Here is a 21,899-nt window from a genome sequence, read left to right as displayed (position 1 = left end):
TCTGTTTAATCGTTTACAATTTCTTTACGTGTTGTTAGGTTGTTAGAATTTCATATATTCTTCGTTTTAAGTCCACTCGACCAACTCACTCGACCATAGTCTTACTGTGCTCGATCGAGCTTCGAGTAAACTCTTGTAACTCCCCAACTGTCGCCTCTCAGTGGGCTCCATGTCCACTCCCAGTCCATGGCCCACCTTCCTTAATGGGACTCATGTCTTCTCACTAGGCCTGTGAGCTCATCCATATCCGACGATCGGTTTGTTACGTCCAGGAGGTTTTAAAGACTTTTTACCGTCCTTACAAATCACCACATGATTTTTCCCTGTGTTTTGTCCTCACTCGCATAGTTCCGATAGTCACTTCCAGGAAGGTCACCCATCCTGAGACTACTCTAGTATAAGCATGCATAACTGTGGAGTTCTCTCATGACCTTTGACGAAAAGATAAGTGCACTTTGGTGACATAGGTGGCCAAATAAATTCTTTTAAGCCTCTTCGCATGTCACCAAAGCTCTTCCTAAAGTTCAAGAATGCTTTCCTAAAAGTTATAAAATCCTTCCTAAATATTTTTTAAATGTGTTTTTAAATCTTTGTGTATGTGTTTTGTCTTATTGTATCACATATTACTCCATTAGTGATGTATAATGATTTGATTTGTGCATATATTGGTGTTTTACAATAAATGTAGCAAATAAGAATATCAATGCCTCCTTCCTAAATTTCAAGGAGTTCTTCCTAAATTATAAGTAGACTACTTATCTTATGTAACACAATCTACTTTAACATAATACATAATCCCTAAGCACATGTGTTCAAAACATGGTAGGCGTGAATTCATGTTTATGAAGGATACCAATTATACACTTGGCGACATCTCTTTCAATATAATCTTTCAAATATTATTTTTATTAAGATCTGTAACACTCCGACCGCCACCTCTTAGTGGACTCCATGTCCACTCCCAGTCCATAGGTCCACTTTTCCTTAATGGGCCTCACGTTCTCTCACTAGGCCCGTGAGCCCATCCATCTCCGACTGTCGGTTTGCTACGTCCAGAAGGTTTTAAAGACTTGTTATCATCCCTACAAATCATCACATGATCTTTCCTTGTGTTTTGTCCTCACTCACACAGTTCCGACAGTCACTTCTCAGGCCCCTTGACCGAAAAGATAAGTGCATTTTGGTAACATAGGTGGCCGAATCAATTCTTTTAAACCTCTCTGCAAGTCTCTGAAACCGGGGTGTCACAAGACCATCCTGAATTTCAAGGAGTTGTTCATGAACATTATTGAATCATTCCTAAAGTTGAAGAAATGTGTTTCTAAATCACTATTTTTATGTGTTTTGCTTTAATGTGTCAAATATTAGTAGATTACTTCATTAGTGAAGGGTAATGGTTTTATTTTTGTGCACATTCTGATGTTAGGAAATCTAATTTTTTTATGAATGACATCCTGAAGTTTAAGGAGTCCTTCCAGAATTTCATAGAATTTTTCCCAATTTTCATACAATGCTTCTCGAGTTTCATAAAATCCTTCCTTAGTTTCAAATAACTTTTCTAGAAGTTAAATCACAATTAAAACAAAGTGCTAACAGAAACATGTGGCACTATTATGATGTTTCACAAGTTCCTTACACGTCTAAATAATAAATAAAGTAAAAAAGTGATCACATAGCTTGAAAGAATCTCCAATCTCTATTTCCTGTAGTAAAAAATATAACTTTTTTCAGAGAATATATTTCAGGAAAGTCTTCCTGGATTCTTAACAATGCTTCCTGAATTTTGAAATTTGACTAAGAAACACATTAATATACGAGCAACAACATTAAACAACACACAAGCAATAATCAATAAAGATGAAAACATGGTTTTGCCTAAGTGATTCCAAACCAGATTTTTGTTTAACTTGATTTTATTCTCTCGCTCTTCAACCTTTATTACATGCTTTTGCCTAAGTGATTCCAAAGCATTCCTATTTTTTACCAGAACCAGTCATCGCAGCTCCAAGCACATTTTTTCCCTCTATTAATGGTGAAATTGCTTTAGTTTGTATCTGCAAAAAGTGTTAAAATTATACAAATTTAAATCATCGTCACTGTTCTTAAAAAGAAAAAAAAATAAGAAGAAGAAAACATCATATCCAATTACAAATTGGTTCTAACCTGAGTCAAGCGTTGGAAACTCATCTCCTTAGATACTTTTTAAAGTGTTATCAGATAAGTTCAACAACTCAAACGTTTTACCATTTGGAAGTCTCCTATTAGCAAATTACACAAGATCCGTCACCGAATCATTCACTGCCTCCAGATTTTCACCATGCGCAGACAATCCAAGACTCAACTTCAAACTAGCGTAACTCTTCTCTCCGAAATCAAACACTGGTTTCCCGGATTCAACCCGGTACCCAAAAATATGAACTCGGATCCCCGAACTCCTGCCATCAGTAAAGACGTTGTATCGGAACAGCAAAACTCTTTGATTCCTTCGAGAGTGTACAATTGATTAGCAACCAAAAAATACTCCATACGCAATAGCGATTAAAGCAACGATTACAAGGAATGATGGATTACAATGATTACAAGGAACGACAGAAGATGTGAATAGATGATGGAACAGAGATTGTAGAACTGAAGACTCCAGTGAATAAGAACGATGGAGGAGGTGGTCTTCGGCGAAGAGAACACTGCAACAACGAGAGAGTGAAGATTTTAATATATGATATTTTAGATTTTCTCAAAATTAAAAATAATTTTTTTTTGTCAACAAAAGATTAGCTCAGAGGAGCCAATGCGAAGGGAAATTGTTTACTTACAGAACATTATGCGGAGACGTGCGCGCATAGCGTGCCAAAAGATCTGCTTTTACATTTGCATTTCTTGGAATAAAAGATAAGGAAAAAGAAGAGAACTCCTCCCTGTCCATCTTAATATCATCGAGATATGTCGAGAACGCCGGCCAGTCGTGTGGTATAGACACCACCTTCACCAAATCAGCGCATTCTGAGTAGAATGCCACATTACGGTAATCATGTCCGATCATGCAACGCATTGCCCAAATGAAAGCTTCGACTTCAACATGTAAGGGGGAAAGACTCCGTCAGAAGTTAGTAGTTCCCATGCTTGGCTCTTGCGAATGGATCGTTGGACTTCCAAGAGCCATCAACGAAGCAGCGATAGCCTGAAAAGAACATGGGAAGGGAATTGGTTGGCCCTCGTAACCGAGAGTCGGCAACCGTTGGCTGGATAGTTGAATCTGCATCTTCACCCTCCTCCTGAGCCTGCTGCCAGGCCAATGCCTCACCTTTAGCTACCTGAATAACCACCTCTGGCCGCTCAGTGATGTTTTCAATAACCTTTGCATTGCGCGCTTTCCATAAATACCACAAAATCCACGGGAAGGCTGACACATGGGATCCCGGGCTTTTGGTGTCCAAGAAATGATCCACATTAGTAAAAACAGACTCCACCGGAAAACAATGTGGTCCTACCAGTACCTGAGATAAAGCTCAGACCTGACACGCTGGTGGACAAAGAAACAGAGCATGATTAACTATTTCCTCCTCGGCACCACAACGTGAACAAACCAAATCACACGCAATACCACGCCGCCGCAAGTTTCTTGAAACTGGAATACACCCAGATAGTACTTGCCACATAAAGTGTTGGAGCCTTAGTGGGCAACGAAACTTCCAAACACTAGCTAGGAGAGAGGTAATCTCTGGCCCGTCACCAAGCACCTTAAAAGGCCCAGAGATCATCATATGTGCCGCATAATAACCAGACTTAACCGTATACCGCCCATTCTTCGTAAAATTCCAACCAAGAGAATCCTCCTTTGGACAACTACCTAAAGGTAAAGCCCCTATCAACGCAACATCAACATGATCAAAGTGCTCAGCAAGCACATCAATCCGCCAAGAGTTTGTATGCCAATCAGTTAAATGAGAAATTTTAAGAGAAGGGTCCTTAAACGGTCCCTTACTGAGAGCTAGTATCGGGGATTGAGCTGGTATCCAGGGGTCAATCCATACAGAAATGGACTCTCCAGATCCAACCCTTTTAATAAGTCCTTTATGTACCAGAGAGCGAGCTGAAGCTATACTCCTCCACCCGTAAGAGGGAGAGTAAGAACGAATCAGTTCCATGGGATTCGAATTCCTATAATACCTACCTTTAAAAACCCTAGCAAACAAAGAATCGGGATAATCAATTAGCCTCCATAATTCTTTTGCCAAGAAAGCCGGATTAAAATCATCAACATTCTGAAAACCTAAACCGCCCAAGTGTTTGCTACAACAGAGTTTCTCCCAAGCTAACCAATGCATACCACTTGTCCTACCATCCGTACTCCACCAAAAATTTGCCACAACACTGGTGAGTTTGGATGTAATTGTTTTTGGTAGCCGAAAACAAGACATCACTAACGTCGGGACCGCAGTTGCGATAGACTTGATCATCACCTCCTTTCCCCTTTTAGAAAGCAATTTCGCCGACCAACCAGTCGTACGTCCTTGCAGTCTTTCCCGGACAAACGAAAAAACCTTTGTTTTAGACCCACCTAAACTCTCAGGCAACCCTAGATACGAGCCCATGCCTCCCAGATTTGTTATGCCAAGAATCCCCTAGAGCTCTGTTTTGGTGTCTTCAGCAACCGTATGACCAAACTGAATAGAAGATTTTGCAAAATTGATTTGTTGGCCCGAGGCAGCCTCATATTTCCGTAAAATACCCAAAATGACCTCACATTGTACTTTGTCGACCTTACAAAAGAATAAACTATCATCCGCAAATAAAAGATGTGTGATTGGCAGGCATTGATTAGCCACCTTGATCCCTGTAATCAATTTATTCACCTCCGTTTTATGAATATTGGCAATTAAAGCTTTCGTGCATAAGATAAACAGATATGGAGATAGAGGATCCCCTTGTCATAAACCCCTATCCGGAATAATCAAACCATTAGGTTGACCATTTAGAAGAACTTTATACTCAACCGAGCTAACACAAAACATAATCCATCCAATCCATCTTTCATTAAAACCCATTTTGTGGAGTAACTTTTCAATAAACCCCCACTCGACCCGGTCATATGCCTTGCTCATATCCGTTTTTATTGCCATAAACTTTCCTTTACATGACGGATTAGTCCGTAAACCATGAAACATTTCCTGTGCAATCAGAATGTTATCTGAAATTAGGCGGCCAAAAACAAAAACCGATTGAGTTTCCAGAATAAGCCTTGGTAAAATCGTCTTAAGCCGTTGACACATGATCTTAGAAATATTTATACCCCACATTACACAAGCTAATTGGGTGCAGCTCCGTCATCCGGGTTGGCTTTGCCACCTTCGGAATGAGACAAATGTGTGTGGTATTTAAACCTCTATCAAACACTCCCTCCTCGAAAAAACCATTAACCAGCGAGACAAGGTCCCCTTTAACAACCTGCCACGCCTTTTGGTAAATCAAAGCGGTCATCCCGTCCGGGCCAGGAGCCTTATCCGGATGCATCATAAATAAAGCTGCGCGAACCTCTGTCTCTGTAACCGGGGCCGTTAATTGGGCATTGACCTCATCTGTAATGATTGTGCGTACCTCACATAAGACCTCATCCAAATTTGTCGGTTGAAGCGTTGTAAACAGATCTGCAAAATATGACACTGCAACATTGCAGATATCAACATCCTCCGTAGACCAAACCTCGTTCTTATCAAAAAGACCAGTAATCCAATTGCGGGCCCGTCGCTCCGTAGACCAATATACCTCTTCATCCCTATAGGCTTCCCGCAATCGTGTATTTAAATCGGAAATTACCGAAAGTGGAGTCGCGTCATCGGCCTGAGCCACGGCCAGATGGCTCTTTAAAGCCTCAATTGTATCCCGACCAAAAGGAACTTGCGTCTTACGCCACCGAGAAATAGCTCGTCGACAATTTATAATGTTGTCTAAAAAAGTGGGTGAACAATGAGTGTGTCCCCCATCCCAGCCCGCCAAGATTGCCTCCATCAAACCTTCCTTCCCAACCCACCGGCGGTCAAACATAAACCGTCGCTGCCCCCGCGGGCTTTTTGCCCCTATATTAATCACAATAGGCTTGTGATCAGAGGCAATCATAGGTAAATATTCCATAACCGTATCAAGAAATAATTCATGTCAATCCTCACTACCGAAAGCCCTATCCAACCGACAACGAATAGGTTATTTATCCCGCCAATCCCGCCAAGACAAAAAATCGTCAATATAGGGAAAATCCAAAAAGCCATAATCTTTAATCATCCCATTAAAAGGAAGAAACGAAGAGGCATGACGAAGCTTGCCTCCTCTTTTTTCATGATTACCAGTTAACTCATTGAAATGACCTGCAGCGAACCAAGGTGATGACCGAGACGCACCAATCCGCAGTAGCCGCTCCCACACCATGTCACGATTCTTGGGAATAGAATCACCATAAACAAACGTTAAATAGATGACCCGTCCTTTATAAACCGCTTCAACATCAATTAATCGATTAGACTCGAATAAAATAGAGACGTTAAAATCCTCTTGATTATAAAAAAGTGTCAAACCGCCACTGCAACCAATAGGGTCAATTGTGGTTAAATTTTTGTACCCAAAATGCCCTACATATTGTTCCAAAATAATACGAGGTTGTTTTGTTTCCATCAAAAATAAAAAATCATGTCAATATTTATGCCATAAATCCCAAAGATTACCAATGGCCGCCTTATTACTCAGGCCTTAACAGTTCCAACTAATAATATTCATAAATAAAAATCCAAATGTTGTGGTAAAAACCAAACAAGTCGACCCGCCCAGTCCTCGGGGAGATAAACAAAGTAAGGAGCCCTAAAACAACCACAAAACAGTCCAGAAACCAACAAAAACCAAAAATACTCAAGGAGTCCAATACCAACAAAATCCAACTAGGCCCAAATAGAAGGCCAAGCCCAGCATACCATGAACCCAGAAGTAGCCATGAAACCTGAAACAAGTATCTCCAATAGCAGAAAATCAGTGAGAACCACCAAACGAACCCATAGTCTCGTGATAGATCAGAATCTAAGCCGCACATATCAACCAAATTAAAACGAGGATAGGCTCCAAACGATCAAAAAACCAGTGGCAATAGTGATAAACAGCAGAGAGATAAGAAAAAAACCAGCATGGTTTTATTAATTAAAAATATTTATTTATACTATATTTTGTGCTAGTTTTGATATTTTAGAGAATGTGTGCTAGTTTTGGAGCAAAAACTTTAAATGATGCTATTTATGAGAATCTCCCATTTAAATTTATGATAAAAAAGTTAATAATCAAAAAGTTTTAAAACCATAATAAGTGACAGGTTATATAATTTTTTTTCCTATGAAAATTTAGAGAAACATAAAAAGAAAAAAACTGAGCAAACAAATCAAACATATTTCGGTTTATGGATTTAGAAACTATTTTTTGAAAATGACTTTTTATGTTATGTCTTGTTTTTTGTTATTTTGTATAAAAAATAGAGTTTTAAAAAAAATGGCGTAAAGCATCTAAAATCACTCGACCGGCCATGAATCCCATGACGTCTGAGTTTCAAAAACAAATCCACAAATGGTTTTTGACCTTAGAGTACCTCCATCAAAGAATTGAATCGGTTGCTTAAGAGTTGCTAAAGTATTATAGAAAATTAAATTTAATAATTCTGATGTGATTTTCCCAGAGCCGGCGCTGAGTATTTGTGGGCTGCAAGCCCAAATTTTTTATAATTACTTTAAAAAATTAAAAATTATTTCTTAACAAATAAATAGAGGGGCTGGGATTCGAAACCAAGCACTTGACATTTAAATCGCACTACTTTTACCACCAGCCCAAGAGAACTTTACAAGTTAAAAAAGGCCGATTAATGACTATATTCTCTGACGGCCGCAAGCACCTGCTTGCCCTGCTTGTACTCTTGGCCGGCTCTGGATTTACCTTAGGATCGATGGTTACATAAGATATTTTAGAAATGTTTAGATACTTGGTTGTGTCAGTCTGTGATTGGGTGAGGAAAATGAAAAATTTCTTTTATTTTTTTTGTTTCTGATTTTCTCTCTCTCATCTCTCTCGTTAATCTCCACAGAGAAAAGCAGAGAATTGAAGGGTGATTCAATTGGAAAGTGGATTTTCACCGACGGTATCATCATATGTAAGATTTTTTCCTGGTCATAATCTTATTGATTTCCTTTAGATCGACATGCATCAGAGTTTTAGGGATGTGAGAAGAAATTAGGTTACAAGGAATTAAAATCGATTTTAGCAAAGTTGGAAGGTGATGAAATTGATTTATGGTTCTATGATGGGAACAAATAAATCACTATAGCCGCTCGTCCAGGGATACTTCGGGTGTTGGCACTAATCATGCTTTAGATGGTTGTTGTAGGTCTAAAGATGAGTTTCGTAATCTTGGATATGTTAAAAAAAAATCTGGAGCCGCTAGGATAGAGGGTAATTATCAAGACCGTGGCCAGTTGAAATCAGAATCCGGTAGATATTTTAGGGGTTTAGATGAGGGAAATAGGTTTTTACCTCCAAGTGTTGGTTATGGCAGTGAACGACATGGTGTTAGTGTTACAGTTAGTCGCAGTATGATTAGGTCATCCGCAAGCCATGAGGGGACTAGAAACCAGATATGGGTTGAAGCGCGTAATGGAGGGAGGACTCTGTATCCCCGGAAAAAGGATGATTATTATCATTCTGAGATAGAACAATATATTGATTGTGGAAGAAGAGAGGAGAGCTAGAAGAGCATTGATTTCTGACAAAAATGAAAAGGCTTCATTAATTGAAGGAAATGGAATGTTGAGAACCCATTTGTCATTTGAGGCATCGGTTTCTGAGGAAAATAGACAGTCTCCTAGGCAAACTACTGCATCTGAAATTGAAAAAGAGCCTGAAAATCACTCAGTTCTGGCTTCCAGTGATTTTGGAGGTAAGCTAAACAAAGCCAGGTTTGTTGATGGTGTCGTTCAGGACAGCAAAGTCAAAATTTATGATACAGATCCTGAAGCTTCAGCTCATGGTAGTGAAGCAAAAATTCGTAGTAATGTCCATGCTGTAGAAAAGGCCTCTAGTTATTTTGAGACTTTTAAAGTAGAGGCCAAGGATGATATTAATGGGAAACATGATAGCAATATAGAAGCTTGCTCCACTGTGGCATATGTTACTGATAACCAAAGTACAATGAAGTCCCATGAAGATGTGTTGGACAGAACGAGCACTGGTTGTAATGCAGGTGAAGCTCTCATCTCGAAGGTCATGGAGAAGGATGAAATCATGAAGACAAAGACAAAAATCAATATCTCTCCTGTTAAATCACGGACATGTTGTATCATGCTTTTGTATCGCCACAACCTCCATTATATAACAGTGAGAGCTAAAGCTTATTCCCTTTTCCATTTTGTACCCACAATATCAAGCTTTTACAATATATTCTTTCCTTTTTCAATTTATTTTTCTCTTTACAATATATTTTTCCTTTTGTTACAATATATTCTTCCCTTTTTACAATATTTTTTTTTCCTTTAAAATGGCATCTTCTTCTAATAACATTGAAGAAATGATGGATGAGTATTTTGATCAAACATTTTAAATATGCTTTTATGTCATGTTTGGCACAAATCAAAATTAAAATTAATCATTTTGTAATCTATTTTTAATATGCTTTTATGTCATGCTTTGTTTAGACTTTATTGAATGCAATATTTTTAAGTATTTAAAAGTATACAAGTCTTAAAAATTTAAACAAAATACCATAATAATTTACAATTACAAAGAAAACTATTTTTAAAAACCTCCAATTTAAGAACCTTCAATGGACCTATGAAATATTAAAGTTTCTTAAGAAGTTCTTAGTTTCACTTTTTTCAAAATTAAGAATAAATTTTGTTTTAAGATACTTTCATTACATTCTTTGATGGAGATACTCTTACGCATGTCACTCTGGTATCGTCCTAAATCTTATTTGGCCTTATCCAAACAAACTGATTCATACTAAAAAAAATTCTGGTCACGAGAGTTTGACCAAGGATCACTTTCTTTGATTGTTGGAAAGTTCATGGGTTCACCTAAATTAATAAGCATGCACAAGGTCAAATTCCACTGTGTAAAATTTTTTTAAACCTCCTTCGGACCTCTTTTGGTTTTTTTTTCCTGTGCAACCCACCTCCTTAGTTACATGTGTAGTCCATTGCTTTTACTTAAAAACCAGAGTTTGGAGTTGAAACTCGTACCTAACCGTGGATCGAGGATCATAGTCTATGCAAACTATTTATTTATTTTATATTTTTTGTCAAAAAGCTTTTTTTTTTTTTTGCTAAATTGTAAATATTTCATTGATAATGAAAAAAGTTTAGGTTATAGTCAAAGATTAGAAACCTATAAATATGGTTCCATGGCAAAAAAAAAAAGAAAGAAAAAATATGGAAGCATAAGATGGTAACTAAACCAAGTTTCGGCCCATCTATTCAACCAAGCAATGAAGCTTCGGAAACAAGATAAAACGTTGACGTTTTTGTTGTCCTTCCCGGATGAGTTGCAGAAGGAGAAGGGGATTTGCAGATTGTAAAACACTTGCTTGCGACAAATAGCTCTAGAAGCCTTTCGGAGGTCCTAGACAGAGCCATCAACGGTGAAAACTCCAAATCATCGATCACATACTCTCCCTGTGAGATCGATTCTTCGTTTCAATCCATGAGCTTTCCCTGAAACGGAACCTCACAAGCCAAATTAAGCAAATGGTGCAAGCTCCCTCTACCAAGTTCATTCCCCGAAGTCAGCAGCGCATAGCAAAATAAGACCATCCATAACCACACCATAAGCCATTAGCCCTACTAGCTCCTCTATAGCACAATCAAGACGCAGGGCAGAAGCGAGTACTCAAAGCAAAGCAATCTTTAAACAAAGGTAATAACAATAGGAAGCCACGACAAAGAACATGCCTTGAACTAAAACGAAGAATTGATATACATGCGGAGTTCTCAAAAGGAGAGGGGAGCTAGCTACCACCGATAACTAAAACCTCAACTTATCAAAAACCACGGCAGCTACCCAAAGGAGCCATTTAGCATCTGGTTCGACGAGGGAACTTGACCAGCCACGAGAAAACACGCTCCTAATAATCCTGCTACTGTCCTCAAGCAGAAGATGCCAACATAGACGTAATTCTCCTAAAATGTCAAGGCTCGACGGAAAATAGATGAGACAAACAGCTTCCAATAGTAGCCATGCTTTGAAACCTATGCGAAGGAGGAACAGAAAAGAGTAATTGACGAGCTTTTTATTTGTTCCTTAAGTATGTGTTTGAATTTTTTGATGTATGATGTTCACAAGAGTAATTGACGAACGACTTTTCGAAATTGTAAACTACCACAAGGTAGTAAATCAAACAAAACCAATACATAACTATTTGAGGTAAGCTAAACGAACCAAAATAATCAAAACCGATCGATGATAAAAGAATAACTAGAAACGATTAATCAAGATATTAAGCATTGAACGTGGGCAATAATATTAATAATGATAGACTACTATTCAACTCAAGATGATAGGATCGCATAATCAAACTCATTCATAAGACAATGAATCATACAATTTAGACTAATCCATACGTACGTCTCCAATGTATACGAGATTAACATTAATCAAAGTTGGTTTCATTCAAGTCATTATTCGGCCTATTTCATTGAATAGCTCTGAGACACAAAATGTAGGCCTGGACAAAATACCCGACCCGAAATACCCGTATTAGAACCGAACCGAAAAACCCCGGTTCGGATCAAGTATGGATCTTCCACATTATACTAACTGGATCTTGATTATAAATACTTTTGGGTATCGGTTCGGTTCGGATAATACCCGATACCCAATTAGTACCCAAATATATCCGAACATATGTGTATATACTGATTTCCCCCCTTTTGTATATGTAATACCCTATGTCGAATTTGCTAAAAAGAAGAAGAAACCTGTGTTTACCGGTTCGTCTGCCCTCTTTCTACGGGAGATTTTTGTTTTGTTTCTATAAATTCTTTAACCATTCTACGATCTCAAATATCAAACAGGATTCTCTAAATTTCTTCTCTTCATCTCCTCTTACAGAGACGTCTAAGACTCATTCAAAGGTAAGTCCCTTTCATCTTGATGCTTGGTTTATAACGGGAGTTTAGTACTTTTCATTGATTGATTCTCTTATTTGGATGTTTGATGTTTCTTTGAATTTTCTCAATAACTCTAGCTTTTATAAGACTTTTGAACTTGATTTTGGATGTTACTACTCTACTACTTATTTATGTTTTGGATTATTCGGTATAAGGATTATGTTTTTCTTGCTTATTTTGCTTGGTTTAGGTACTTTGGTATGATTTTTTAGTTATAATTGCATGAAATTTAATCTAGTTTTTCAATTTATAATTAGGGTATTATAGATACATATATGGGTATTTCGGTCCCAAACGGGTAAAAATACTTGTACCGTACCAAAACTACAAAATATCGGATATATTTTGGTATTTCAAAAAATTACCTGAACCGAACCAAACCCGAAAAAACTCGAACCGAACTCGAACCGAAATTTCTAAAATACCTAAATGATTCCATAATTTATAAACCCGAAATATCCGAAACCCGAAATACTCGAACCGAACCCGGACCGATACCCGAATTGCCATGACTACAAAATGTCTAAAATCTACAATTTACGTATCTAGATTTAAAACTCCATATTGAAAGAGAGAAACAAGGGACATACATAATTATAAAACGATCAATTGATCCGGCCCGTTACGTAACTCGACTCACTATTACATAGGTGCAGGGACCCTCTATAATGAATATACTGTATAAGATAAAATGAAAGCCCGGTATATATGTAGGATTCGAAAGTACATTTAGAAAATGATAATTGTAGAATATAATATTCTTAAAGATTGCAATTTAACTTCCATCCTTCTCTTTTTTTTTGTCAATTTTAATTTGAATAATTGCCATGAAGATTATTATATTCTCCAAAACTCCAACCATAATGAAAATCGAGATCTTAGCATATATAAGTATTCTTCTCTTATTAAAACGAGATGTACGAGAATATATATCTAACAAAAATATTTGGGTTAGGATGACTATGTTTGATATATGTTCCAAATCGTGTGGTACTTTGTTGTTTCTCTAGGTTCTCTACACCTACGATACTCTCAACTCGTTAGTCATCTCTTCATACGAGTCTTTTTTGTCTAGTTTCTGAAATTGGTTGTAAACCAATCACGTTATTTCTTCTTCTTTTCACATTTACTCATCGGTTGGGCTGATTTGAGAAAAATGAGCTTGTGGACATTACAACTTATTTTAATACAAATCTCATTTAGAAAAGCATGTGAATGTCAACAACTCTCTTAAATGCATGCCATCGTGAAACAAATCACACAGCTTTGGTTGAGGAAATATTCTATGGACAAAAATACTAAACACACCAAACACTTCATTCATCTCTTGTCATCTACTAATTACTATCATTCATCTCTTAGGGCATGTTTATGGGGGGATGTTAGTGGGGTTTTTAGATTTTTGTAGGTAAAAAATAAATCAAAAAAAATGAAAAAAGAGAATAGACTCTCTAATATAGTAGACTGAAATCATTTATAAGAGACGCTACGTGTCCATGATTGGTTGGCTAACAGAATAAAACAAAAAGGAATTTTTTTTTCACGCAGAAAATCTCTTTCTCTCTTTCTCTTCCGATCAAAGTGTCCATCCGATGTCAGAAAGGTCTGATTTAATCGGAAGTTAATGAATCAATGGACTGTTGGGTCGTAGGCGATTTGAAATCCTATCTCCCTCGATTCCTATCTCTCTCGATTCTCCGATTACCAAACCGTCGTCTTCTCCGTCCAAGATCTGTAACGCGATTACGTATTTGAGCCGTTTTTTCTGAATGCTCCGGTTATTCAATTTTCTGATCGATGACATTGTCCAAGCGTTTGGCTCTATTGGGAGCTCAATCCGCGATTTCTCGTTGATACATTGGCTATGGTAATTTTTCATCTGTTTTCATTCTCTCTATGTAGCCTAGATCTAGAAATTAACATGAATTTTACTATTAAGAGTGTTTGGAACCTCTAGTATGTTAAGTTAGATGAGTTGACACACAGGGTTTTAGCGTATCTTCTTCTGGGTGTTGTAAGGATATATTCCAAGAAGGTGGACTTTTTGTTCAATGATTGCAACAAAGCTTTGATCGGTGTAAAAGAGTTTGTGGCTAAGGAGAAGAACAGAGAAAAGACAGTTGTGCCATTGCCTGCATCTACTGCGTGTTTTTCCATTGTTTTGCCTGCATCTACCGCGTGTTTTTGACATTACTTCTTGATTCCATTCCTTTTATTCCAGTAATTTCGTGAATATACATGTTATAACAATAATGCTTTGTGGAGTTGTAGTTTGACATGGATGATGACCTCATGTTTACGTTTCATGAAACTTTCTCTGCCAATCAGAATGAAACCAAGCAGTGAGTGCAATAGTTTTTTTGGTTCTATTCATGTAATCAACAGACACAATCCCAACTTTATGTGTAAACTTGTTGATGCAGTGAGAGTTTCGCTCATGATATGGACATGGACGCAGGAAATGTCAGAAATACTACTGAAGAAGCATCAGTCAGAGTCACAGAAGCGGAACCACTGGATGATTCTAGAGATCATGAGAATGCATCTATGGAAAGAGGGGATCCAGAATCATATGATATTAATGTGGAACCGCAAATGTCTGAAGATATAAGCAAAGCTCAAGAAGAACATACAGTTAGAGAAACCATATGTACCATTGTGCGGGGACTAGTGGATCCTCATGGAATCTCAGACGATAATTTTTCATCTGTTTTCATTCTCTCTATTTGTGATTGTTTGTTGTAATTTTAAAAGCTTGTTTGTTGCTGTAATTTTGGATCAAAGCTATTCTAGGTGGTTGTTTCATTTCGTCTCTTTGTTGTGATTGTGAATGCTAGTTGTTCCTTGTATAAGCTTCAACATATGACAATATATGGAAATTGAATAAGTTATACACTGATTTGGCAAAATTTTGGCACAACTCAATATTACTATCAAGATTACAATTAATCTTTTTTCCATTTATGATTTGTATTTCTATTTTTCATATGCTTTTATGTTTTGTAGGTTTAAAAATTAATTAAATGTAATATTTTCTATTTTTATAAAATCTTAAATGTTTACACATTTATATCATTTCTATTCTATGTAAAAAAAAATTAAATTTCAAAAAACAATATTTTCAAAATTAAGAGACCCAAAATTAGAGTTTACCAATAGAACAGAAAATTTTAATTAAGAGATCATGGACTTTTATATTCAAAACAAAACACAATTAATTCATAAAAAATTTAACAACCCCTTTATAAGAGATTACCGATAATTATGCTCTTATCATCTACTAATTAGACTCTTCGAGTGTTCATATTTGCTATTTTAATTNCGACTTCTCACCTGACGACTTAGACTCCGACGATCTCGAAACCGAGTCGTCCGGGGAGATTCCGGAGTTACAAAAACCCGAGAATGCGAAGAAGGACCGTTCTTTTTTCGTCGGCGACGGGNATAAATACTTTGTGCCAAACTTAGTCAATAAAATAGTAAAATATTGGCTCCCACATATATGGAGAACCGAATTAACACGTTTAAGTTTCAACGTTCAATATTAGTGACTTAATAATAACAATTCAACGATTAACAACTACCTAGATTGGTATTGTGATTATTGTAATAGTATAGTCTAATAGTCATAGAGATGGCTCTAAATCATGGTCATCATAATTGAGAAGTAGACAAAAGGAGGAAGTAGGTCCATTATCAAACTCCAAGTGAATATTGATGATGCCACCGCCAAAACTGTTCAGTTACATCTTCTGTTTCTTCACTTTTCCTTCTTTTAGTGCCTGCCTTCTCTAAACCGCCCAAATCTCTTTTAGACAAAGAGTTCTCATGGAGAGATGGCATAATATTCTACATGTAATCGAATATTCTATATATGTAAATGGGCAGTAGTACCTTAAACCATCATCGACATCAATATTTATAAAATAAATTAAAACTAAAATACATTAAAGTCACCATTATTAATCTGATCATTAGTTTTCATATTACTATTGTCAGTAAATATTTCACGTACGAATTTCTCAACGTCAATTTTGGAAATCTCATAGTTTTCCGGCGCCGGAATATAAGGTGGTCGTGATACCTTAACCACCAAATCGCAATCCAACCCTCTGAAGAAACCGTGTCCCTTGATTCCTTCCACATTGATCCTACGGCTAGGATCTTTCTCCAACAGTTTTCTTACCAAGTCTCTTAACGTCGTCGTTTCTCCGACCAAACTCGGCGGTTCACTTAATATCTTAAAAAATGTCTCTTTCCTGTTTGATCCCTTAAACGGCGTCGCTCCATACAACATCTCATACAACACCACTCCTAACGACCACCAATCTACGGCGAAGTCGTGGCCATTCCCGGCGATTACCTCCGGAGCGACATATTCCTCTGTTCCGACGAACGAATTCGACTTCTCACCTGACGACTTAGACTCCGACGATCTCGAAACCGAGTCGTCCGGGGAGATTCCGGAGTTACAAAAACCCGAGAATGCGAAGAAGGACCGTTCTTTTTTCGTCGGCGACGGGGAAGAAGATCGCGGAGTTCTCGGAGGTAGATTCGTGGAAAGATCGAAATCCACAAGCATCAAATGACCATTTTCTTGAATCATCACATTATCCGGCTTCAAGTCTCTGTACACAATCCCTTGATTATGCAAATACTCAAGTGCGATCACAAGCTCCGCCGCGTAAAACTTTATAATCTCGTCGGAAAACATTTCTTCCGACTGTTTCTTCCTTAAAGAATTGAGATCTCTTCCAGGACAGTAATCGATCGCGTAGCCGACAACTTTATCAGTTGATAAAACACCANTCCCGGCGATTACCTCCGGAGCGACATATTCCTCTGTTCCGACGAACGAATTCGACTTCTCACCTGACGACTTAGACTCCGACGATCTCGAAACCGAGTCGTCCGGGGAGATTCCGGAGTTACAAAAACCCGAGAATGCGAAGAAGGACCGTTCTTTTTTCGTCGGCGACGGGGAAGAAGATCGCGGAGTTCTCGGAGGTAGATTCGTGGAAAGATCGAAATCCACAAGCATCAAATGACCATTTTCTTGAATCATCACATTATCCGGCTTCAAGTCTCTGTACACAATCCCTTGATTATGCAAATACTCAAGTGCGATCACAAGCTCCGCCGCGTAAAACTTTATAATCTCGTCGGAAAACATTTCTTCCGACTGTTTCTTCCTTAAAGAATTGAGATCTCTTCCAGGACAGTAATCGATCGCGTAGCCGACAACTTTATCAGTTGATAAAACACCATGAAGACGTGGAAACAGAGGATGGTCGAACCGAGACAACACTCCTTGCTCGAAACTAACGCGTCGGTACTCATCATCTTTGGCCTCCTTTGACTCGATTGATTCTCTTAGTATGACTTTTAACGCAAGCCGTTTGTTATCGGCTTTTACGAGGAACACAACTCCTTTAGATCCACGGCCAAGGGCTGAGAAAACTTCGAGATTGTCGAAGTTTAGAGTCGGGATCTGATGATTCTCCGGTGGTGAGATGTGGTTGCTCATCGCCGGGATTCTCAAGAGTTTTTTTTTTTTTCGATTGTTTTTGTGGCTTAATATTCTTTGGTTTTCTTTAAGGCAGTTTTTATAGGAAAAAGAAAAGCTTAAGCTATAAAAGCCGGCTCGTATATATTTTGTTTCCTTGCCGGGGAAGACATAATTCTCTTAACGTTACTTTTAGTCTTTTACCATTTTACTACTACTCGAATCTCACACATCTTTGACGTCAAAATATCAAATACTAGGTAATAACCCGTACTATATGTGAGATAAATCGACTCAAATAAAATTATTATAAGTAAAATTATTATTTGGAATTTAAGATGTTATAATAATAATTTTACACATAATTTTTTTTATTTTATTCAAATTTACATTAATTATTTTGTGTAAAAATATATTTCACCCGTGAAATGTGGAATATAATGTTAATTATTTATGATAATTGTGATAATGTTATTTATTTTTAAGATTATTGTAATAATTATTAATTTTTAATATATTCTCTTTTTGTTTCATAAATAGTGTCATTTTAGAATTTTAATTTTGTTTCATAAAGAGTGTCATTTTACATTTCCAATGCACTATTTTATGTTTTCAATGCATCTTTTCATTAGATTTTTTAATTTTACCCTTAATCTATGACTAAATTAACCCATTGAACATTTATTAAATAAGGGAATATATGTATCTTCTAATATTTTCTTAATTTGTGTGAAATGTGTCAAAATGACACTGATTCTGAAACAGAGGGAGTACTTGAATAGTCATCAAATTTTTAAAAATCGGAGAATAAGTTTTGTATTTCAAAAAGTTAAATAGATGAATAAGTTTTTAATAGTTTATGAAATGTAATTTACTTTAAATCATTAAATATGTTATGAAAATGATAATTAAGTTATTAACTATATATATATTTTTAATAGTTGATGAAGTCTTTCATTTTAAAAAAATTAATAGAAAGAAACACTACCTTATATATTCTAATGACACATTTATTTAAATAATAATGAAATAAAGGTTTCTTTATATATTTTAATGGCACATATAATAAATCAAAAGACTTATTTTTGTAAATATGTTTATCTTAAGATGCTTAATTGTAATTAAATCTCCAAATCGCTCTGGCGACGACACATCAACATTTTCAACAAAATGCTTCTCTATTAATATATAGGGAATGTATATATATTTTGAAACGTCGTCATTGTTTGCGTTTGCTTTTTAAGTTATTGTTTAATATATAGATTTCACATTCTAAACCCCTAACCAAAAAAAATTCACATTCTAAAATAACAAAGAATTCCACAAAAATACACAATTATCTATGCATTACTTTCAAAATTCACATAACTTTTGTAAACAAATACGCTAATCTCTTAAAGCAATATGAGTGAAGTGAGATTAACAAACAAGATCTTTAAACATCGGTTTTATTATATTTTTAAAATAATATAAATAAATGGTGTATTTTTATAGCTAACACACGGTTCCAGACTTCCAGTGGATCAATAGTTTAGTACTATCGTACAAAGACAAGAATATATTAACTCAAAAGTGATTTTATTCTTTCATGGAGTTTATGCGGATATTGAGTTAATTAACAAGAAAATTATAAGTAAACCTAGCAACAAGCCTACAAAAATATTGAAGATAAATACACACTAAGAATTGAACACATTACCCATCCCAGCCTAAATCAACTTCATCAACTACCGAGTTGCATTTTAAAAAAGGCCTCTACAGGCGGCAAGGAAGAAAGTAAGTCCTGGTTGACATGGGATCTGGGATCTCTAAAAGAGGAATGCTCAAAATTGACCTTCAGAAAGCTTTTGATTCAATTGAATGGAGCTTCATCCTAGACATCCTGGTTGCTACAAACTTCCCAAGCAAGTACATTCAATGGATCAGTCAGTGTATCAAAACCTCTCGGTTTTCTATATCTGTCAATGGAGAGTTATGTGGCTATTTTAAAGGGAAAAAGGGTCTAAGACAAGGAAATCCGCTTTCCCCTTACCTTTTTGTGATTGGGATGGAGATATTCTCCAGACTTCTCGACTTGAGGTACCAAGCTGGCCAAATCGGGTACCACCCTAATGCGTCAAACCCCTCTGTGACTCATCTGATCTTTGCGGATGATGTAATGGTGTTCTTTGATGGAGAACACTCTTCCCTGCAAGCTATCGTTAATTTGTTAGGGTATTTCTCGAATATCTCTCGGTTGATCCTTAATAGAAACAAAACAGAGCTTTTCCTTGCTGGCTCTTCTGTGGCTGATCAGAACAGATCAGAACAGATCCAAAGAATCAGGAGAAAATTCCAGACTTGGCAAAACAGGCATCTCTCATATGCAGGGCGTCTGCAACTCTTAACTTCAATGATCCAGAACATTATAGCTTATTGGTGTGCAGCCTTTATCCTACCAGCTAAGTGTATAAAGGACCTTGAGAAGATCTGTAGAAGGTTCCTATGGTCGGGTGCAAGTGAAATCCCAAAGCAAGCCAAAGTCAGTTGGAGACAAGTTTGTACTCCGAAAGAAGAAGGAGGACTTGGTGTAAAGGACCTGGAAGCGTGGAATAAGGTATTTGGTCTCAAACTCATTTGGAAACTTTTCTCTGCTTCGGGTTCTTTGTGGGTTGCATGGTGTAGCAAAAACAAGATGAGCCGGAACTGTTTTTGGAGACTTCCTGCTTCGAGTAAGGGATCCTCGATGTGGAAACAACTTCTCAAGTTGAGAGAAACTGTAAAATCTTTCCTGTCTTGTCAAATTGGTGATGGTAACTTGCTCCTTCTGGTTTGATAAGTGGACTCCTTTCGGAGATCTATTTACTTACCTGGGAACCAATGGACACCAAAGAATTGGCCTACCACTGGACTCCACAGTGGCTAAGGCGTATACAAGGAACAGGAGTATATTCCGACGACGAGCTCTTAGCCAGAATATGTAACTTCTCTTTACCCACCTCAACAACACTCACCTCGTAGAAGATACACAAGACACTTACATGTGGGCTAGACCGAATGCAGATCCGCACACTCGTTTTAGCTTCTCTGAGACATGGGAGCTCCTCAAGCCTCCACACCAAGAAGTGCTCTGGCATAACCAAGTTTGGTTCTCTGGTGCTGTCCCCAAACATTCATTCGTTATGTGGCTCAGCTGCCTTGACAGACTTCCAACTTTGTCACGACTAAGAACCTGGGGGACGGTAGAAGACGACTCTTGTTCCCTTTGTGAAATTTACTTCGAGACAAGGGATCATCTTTTCTTGTGATGCCCTTACTCTTACGACCTTTGGAGATGGTGCCTTCAAAAGCTTCAATTACCATTCATTGGGTTTCAATTCCTGGGATTGCTTCCTCCAATGGCTAAGACTCGCTAACAACGACCCAAATCTTACAACGCTGAAACTTGTGGTAGCTCAGACAGTCATTTACACAATTTGGCATGAGAGAAACGCTCGCATCTTTACAGGTATACGCACTCCGGTAGAAGCCCTCTTTCCTCACCTCGACAGAAGAATCCGCAACATCTGCTTAGCCAGGAGACAATTACCGAAGTTCCAAGACTTGCTAATGCTCTGGTTTCACTCCCTTTATCCCTAATCTTTTCTTCTTATTTATATATCTACCGGTTTTTGTATCGGGTTTGTTCACCCCGGTTTCGATGTTGTTTAGGCATCAGCAATACTCTATATGTATGAAGTTCTAAGATTAATACCATCAGAAATTTTATGAAAAAAAAAAAAGGAAGAAAGTAAGTAATGAAACGAATGGTTCTTCCATTGCGCCAACAATCAAATCTGGGAACATGCGTTTAGATCCTAGGAGGTGGGTGGGATTAAGAGGGTCAAAAACAACAACAAAAGAAGGACATGACAAACTCATTATAAGAGTTTGGAATTGTAAATACACCTAGTGTTATTCAATTATGTACATTATATAGATTCTTTTTGAATTCTACTCTTACTCAATACTAAGATAATTTTATTGGCAATGTGATTTGATAATAATTTAACAGAAAAAGTGGAAAGCGATATTCACATTTTATGAAAAGATTCTATCAAATACTTTTAAATAAGAGTACATTTTAATAGATTTATAAATTCTTCCAAATTCAATTAAAAAAAAAAATCCTTAATTCAATAACCCCTAATTTTTTTAATTCATATAAACTTAGTCATTACTTTCCTAGTTATTGA

At 37.0% G+C, this 21,899-nt stretch overlaps 2 protein-coding genes across 7 annotated transcripts; one reads left to right on the top strand and one right to left on the bottom strand.

The window, feature by feature from the left end:
• Positions 13,590 to 15,078, top strand: LOC104719159 (sister chromatid cohesion 1 protein 2-like). 5 transcript variants are annotated; one of them, XM_019230957.1, is made up of 3 exons: positions 13,590 to 14,046; positions 14,451 to 14,521; positions 14,638 to 15,078. In XM_019230957.1, exons 1-3 carry the CDS (start codon positions 13,949 to 13,951, stop codon positions 14,922 to 14,924), a joined length of 456 nt encoding a protein of 151 aa, XP_019086502.1. In that variant the 5' UTR covers positions 13,590 to 13,948; the 3' UTR covers positions 14,925 to 15,078. The 5 variants fall into 5 exon arrangements, 4 of the variants coding, with proteins under 4 accessions (XP_019086502.1, XP_010435321.1, XP_010435322.1 ...); XR_002033670.1 differs by having other exon boundaries at positions 13,593 to 14,046; positions 14,166 to 14,521; positions 14,603 to 15,078; XM_010437020.2 differs by having other exon boundaries at positions 13,628 to 14,046; positions 14,603 to 15,078.
• LOC104719158 (serine/threonine-protein kinase OXI1-like) lies at positions 16,071 to 17,749 on the bottom strand. 2 transcript variants are annotated; one of them, XM_010437017.2, is made up of 2 exons: positions 17,002 to 17,749; positions 16,071 to 16,542 (listed from the first exon to the last, which is right to left on the bottom strand). In XM_010437017.2, the coding sequence occupies exons 1-2, from the start codon at positions 17,704 to 17,706 to the stop codon at positions 16,117 to 16,119; spliced, it is 1,131 nt and encodes a 376-aa protein (XP_010435319.1). In that variant the 5' UTR covers positions 17,707 to 17,749; the 3' UTR covers positions 16,071 to 16,116. The 2 variants fall into 2 exon arrangements, with proteins under 2 accessions (XP_010435319.1, XP_010435320.1); XM_010437018.2 differs by having other exon boundaries at positions 16,071 to 16,720; positions 17,156 to 17,749.

The sequence above is a fragment of the Camelina sativa genome, chromosome 10, assembly GCF_000633955.1.
Source record: "Camelina sativa cultivar DH55 chromosome 10, Cs, whole genome shotgun sequence".
Lineage (NCBI taxonomy): Eukaryota > Viridiplantae > Streptophyta > Magnoliopsida > Brassicales > Brassicaceae > Camelina > Camelina sativa.
The sequence above is the reverse complement of the archived record's forward strand: the minus strand, read 5'-3'. Positions and strand labels throughout refer to the sequence as shown.

What these genes read in the sequence shown, in the direction of transcription:
- LOC104719158 (XM_010437018.2), bottom strand. Translation starts at nt 17,706, where the DNA reads ATGAGCAACCACATCTCACCACCGGAGAATCATCAGATCCCGACTCTA. An exon ending in CCGCGATCTTCTTCCCCGTC is followed by an intron (nt 16,721 to 17,155) that starts GCCGACGAAAAA and finishes TCTACCTCCGAG; the next exon opens with AACTCCGCGATCTTCTTCCC.
- LOC104719159 (XM_019230957.1), top strand. Translation starts at nt 13,949, where the DNA reads ATGCTCCGGTTATTCAATTTTCTGATCGATGACATTGTCCAAGCGTTT. An exon ending in TCGTTGATACATTGGCTATG is followed by an intron (nt 14,047 to 14,450) that starts GTAATTTTTCAT and finishes GTGGAGTTGTAG; the next exon opens with TTTGACATGGATGATGACCT. An exon ending in AATCAGAATGAAACCAAGCA is followed by an intron (nt 14,522 to 14,637) that starts GTGAGTGCAATA and finishes ACATGGACGCAG; the next exon opens with GAAATGTCAGAAATACTACT.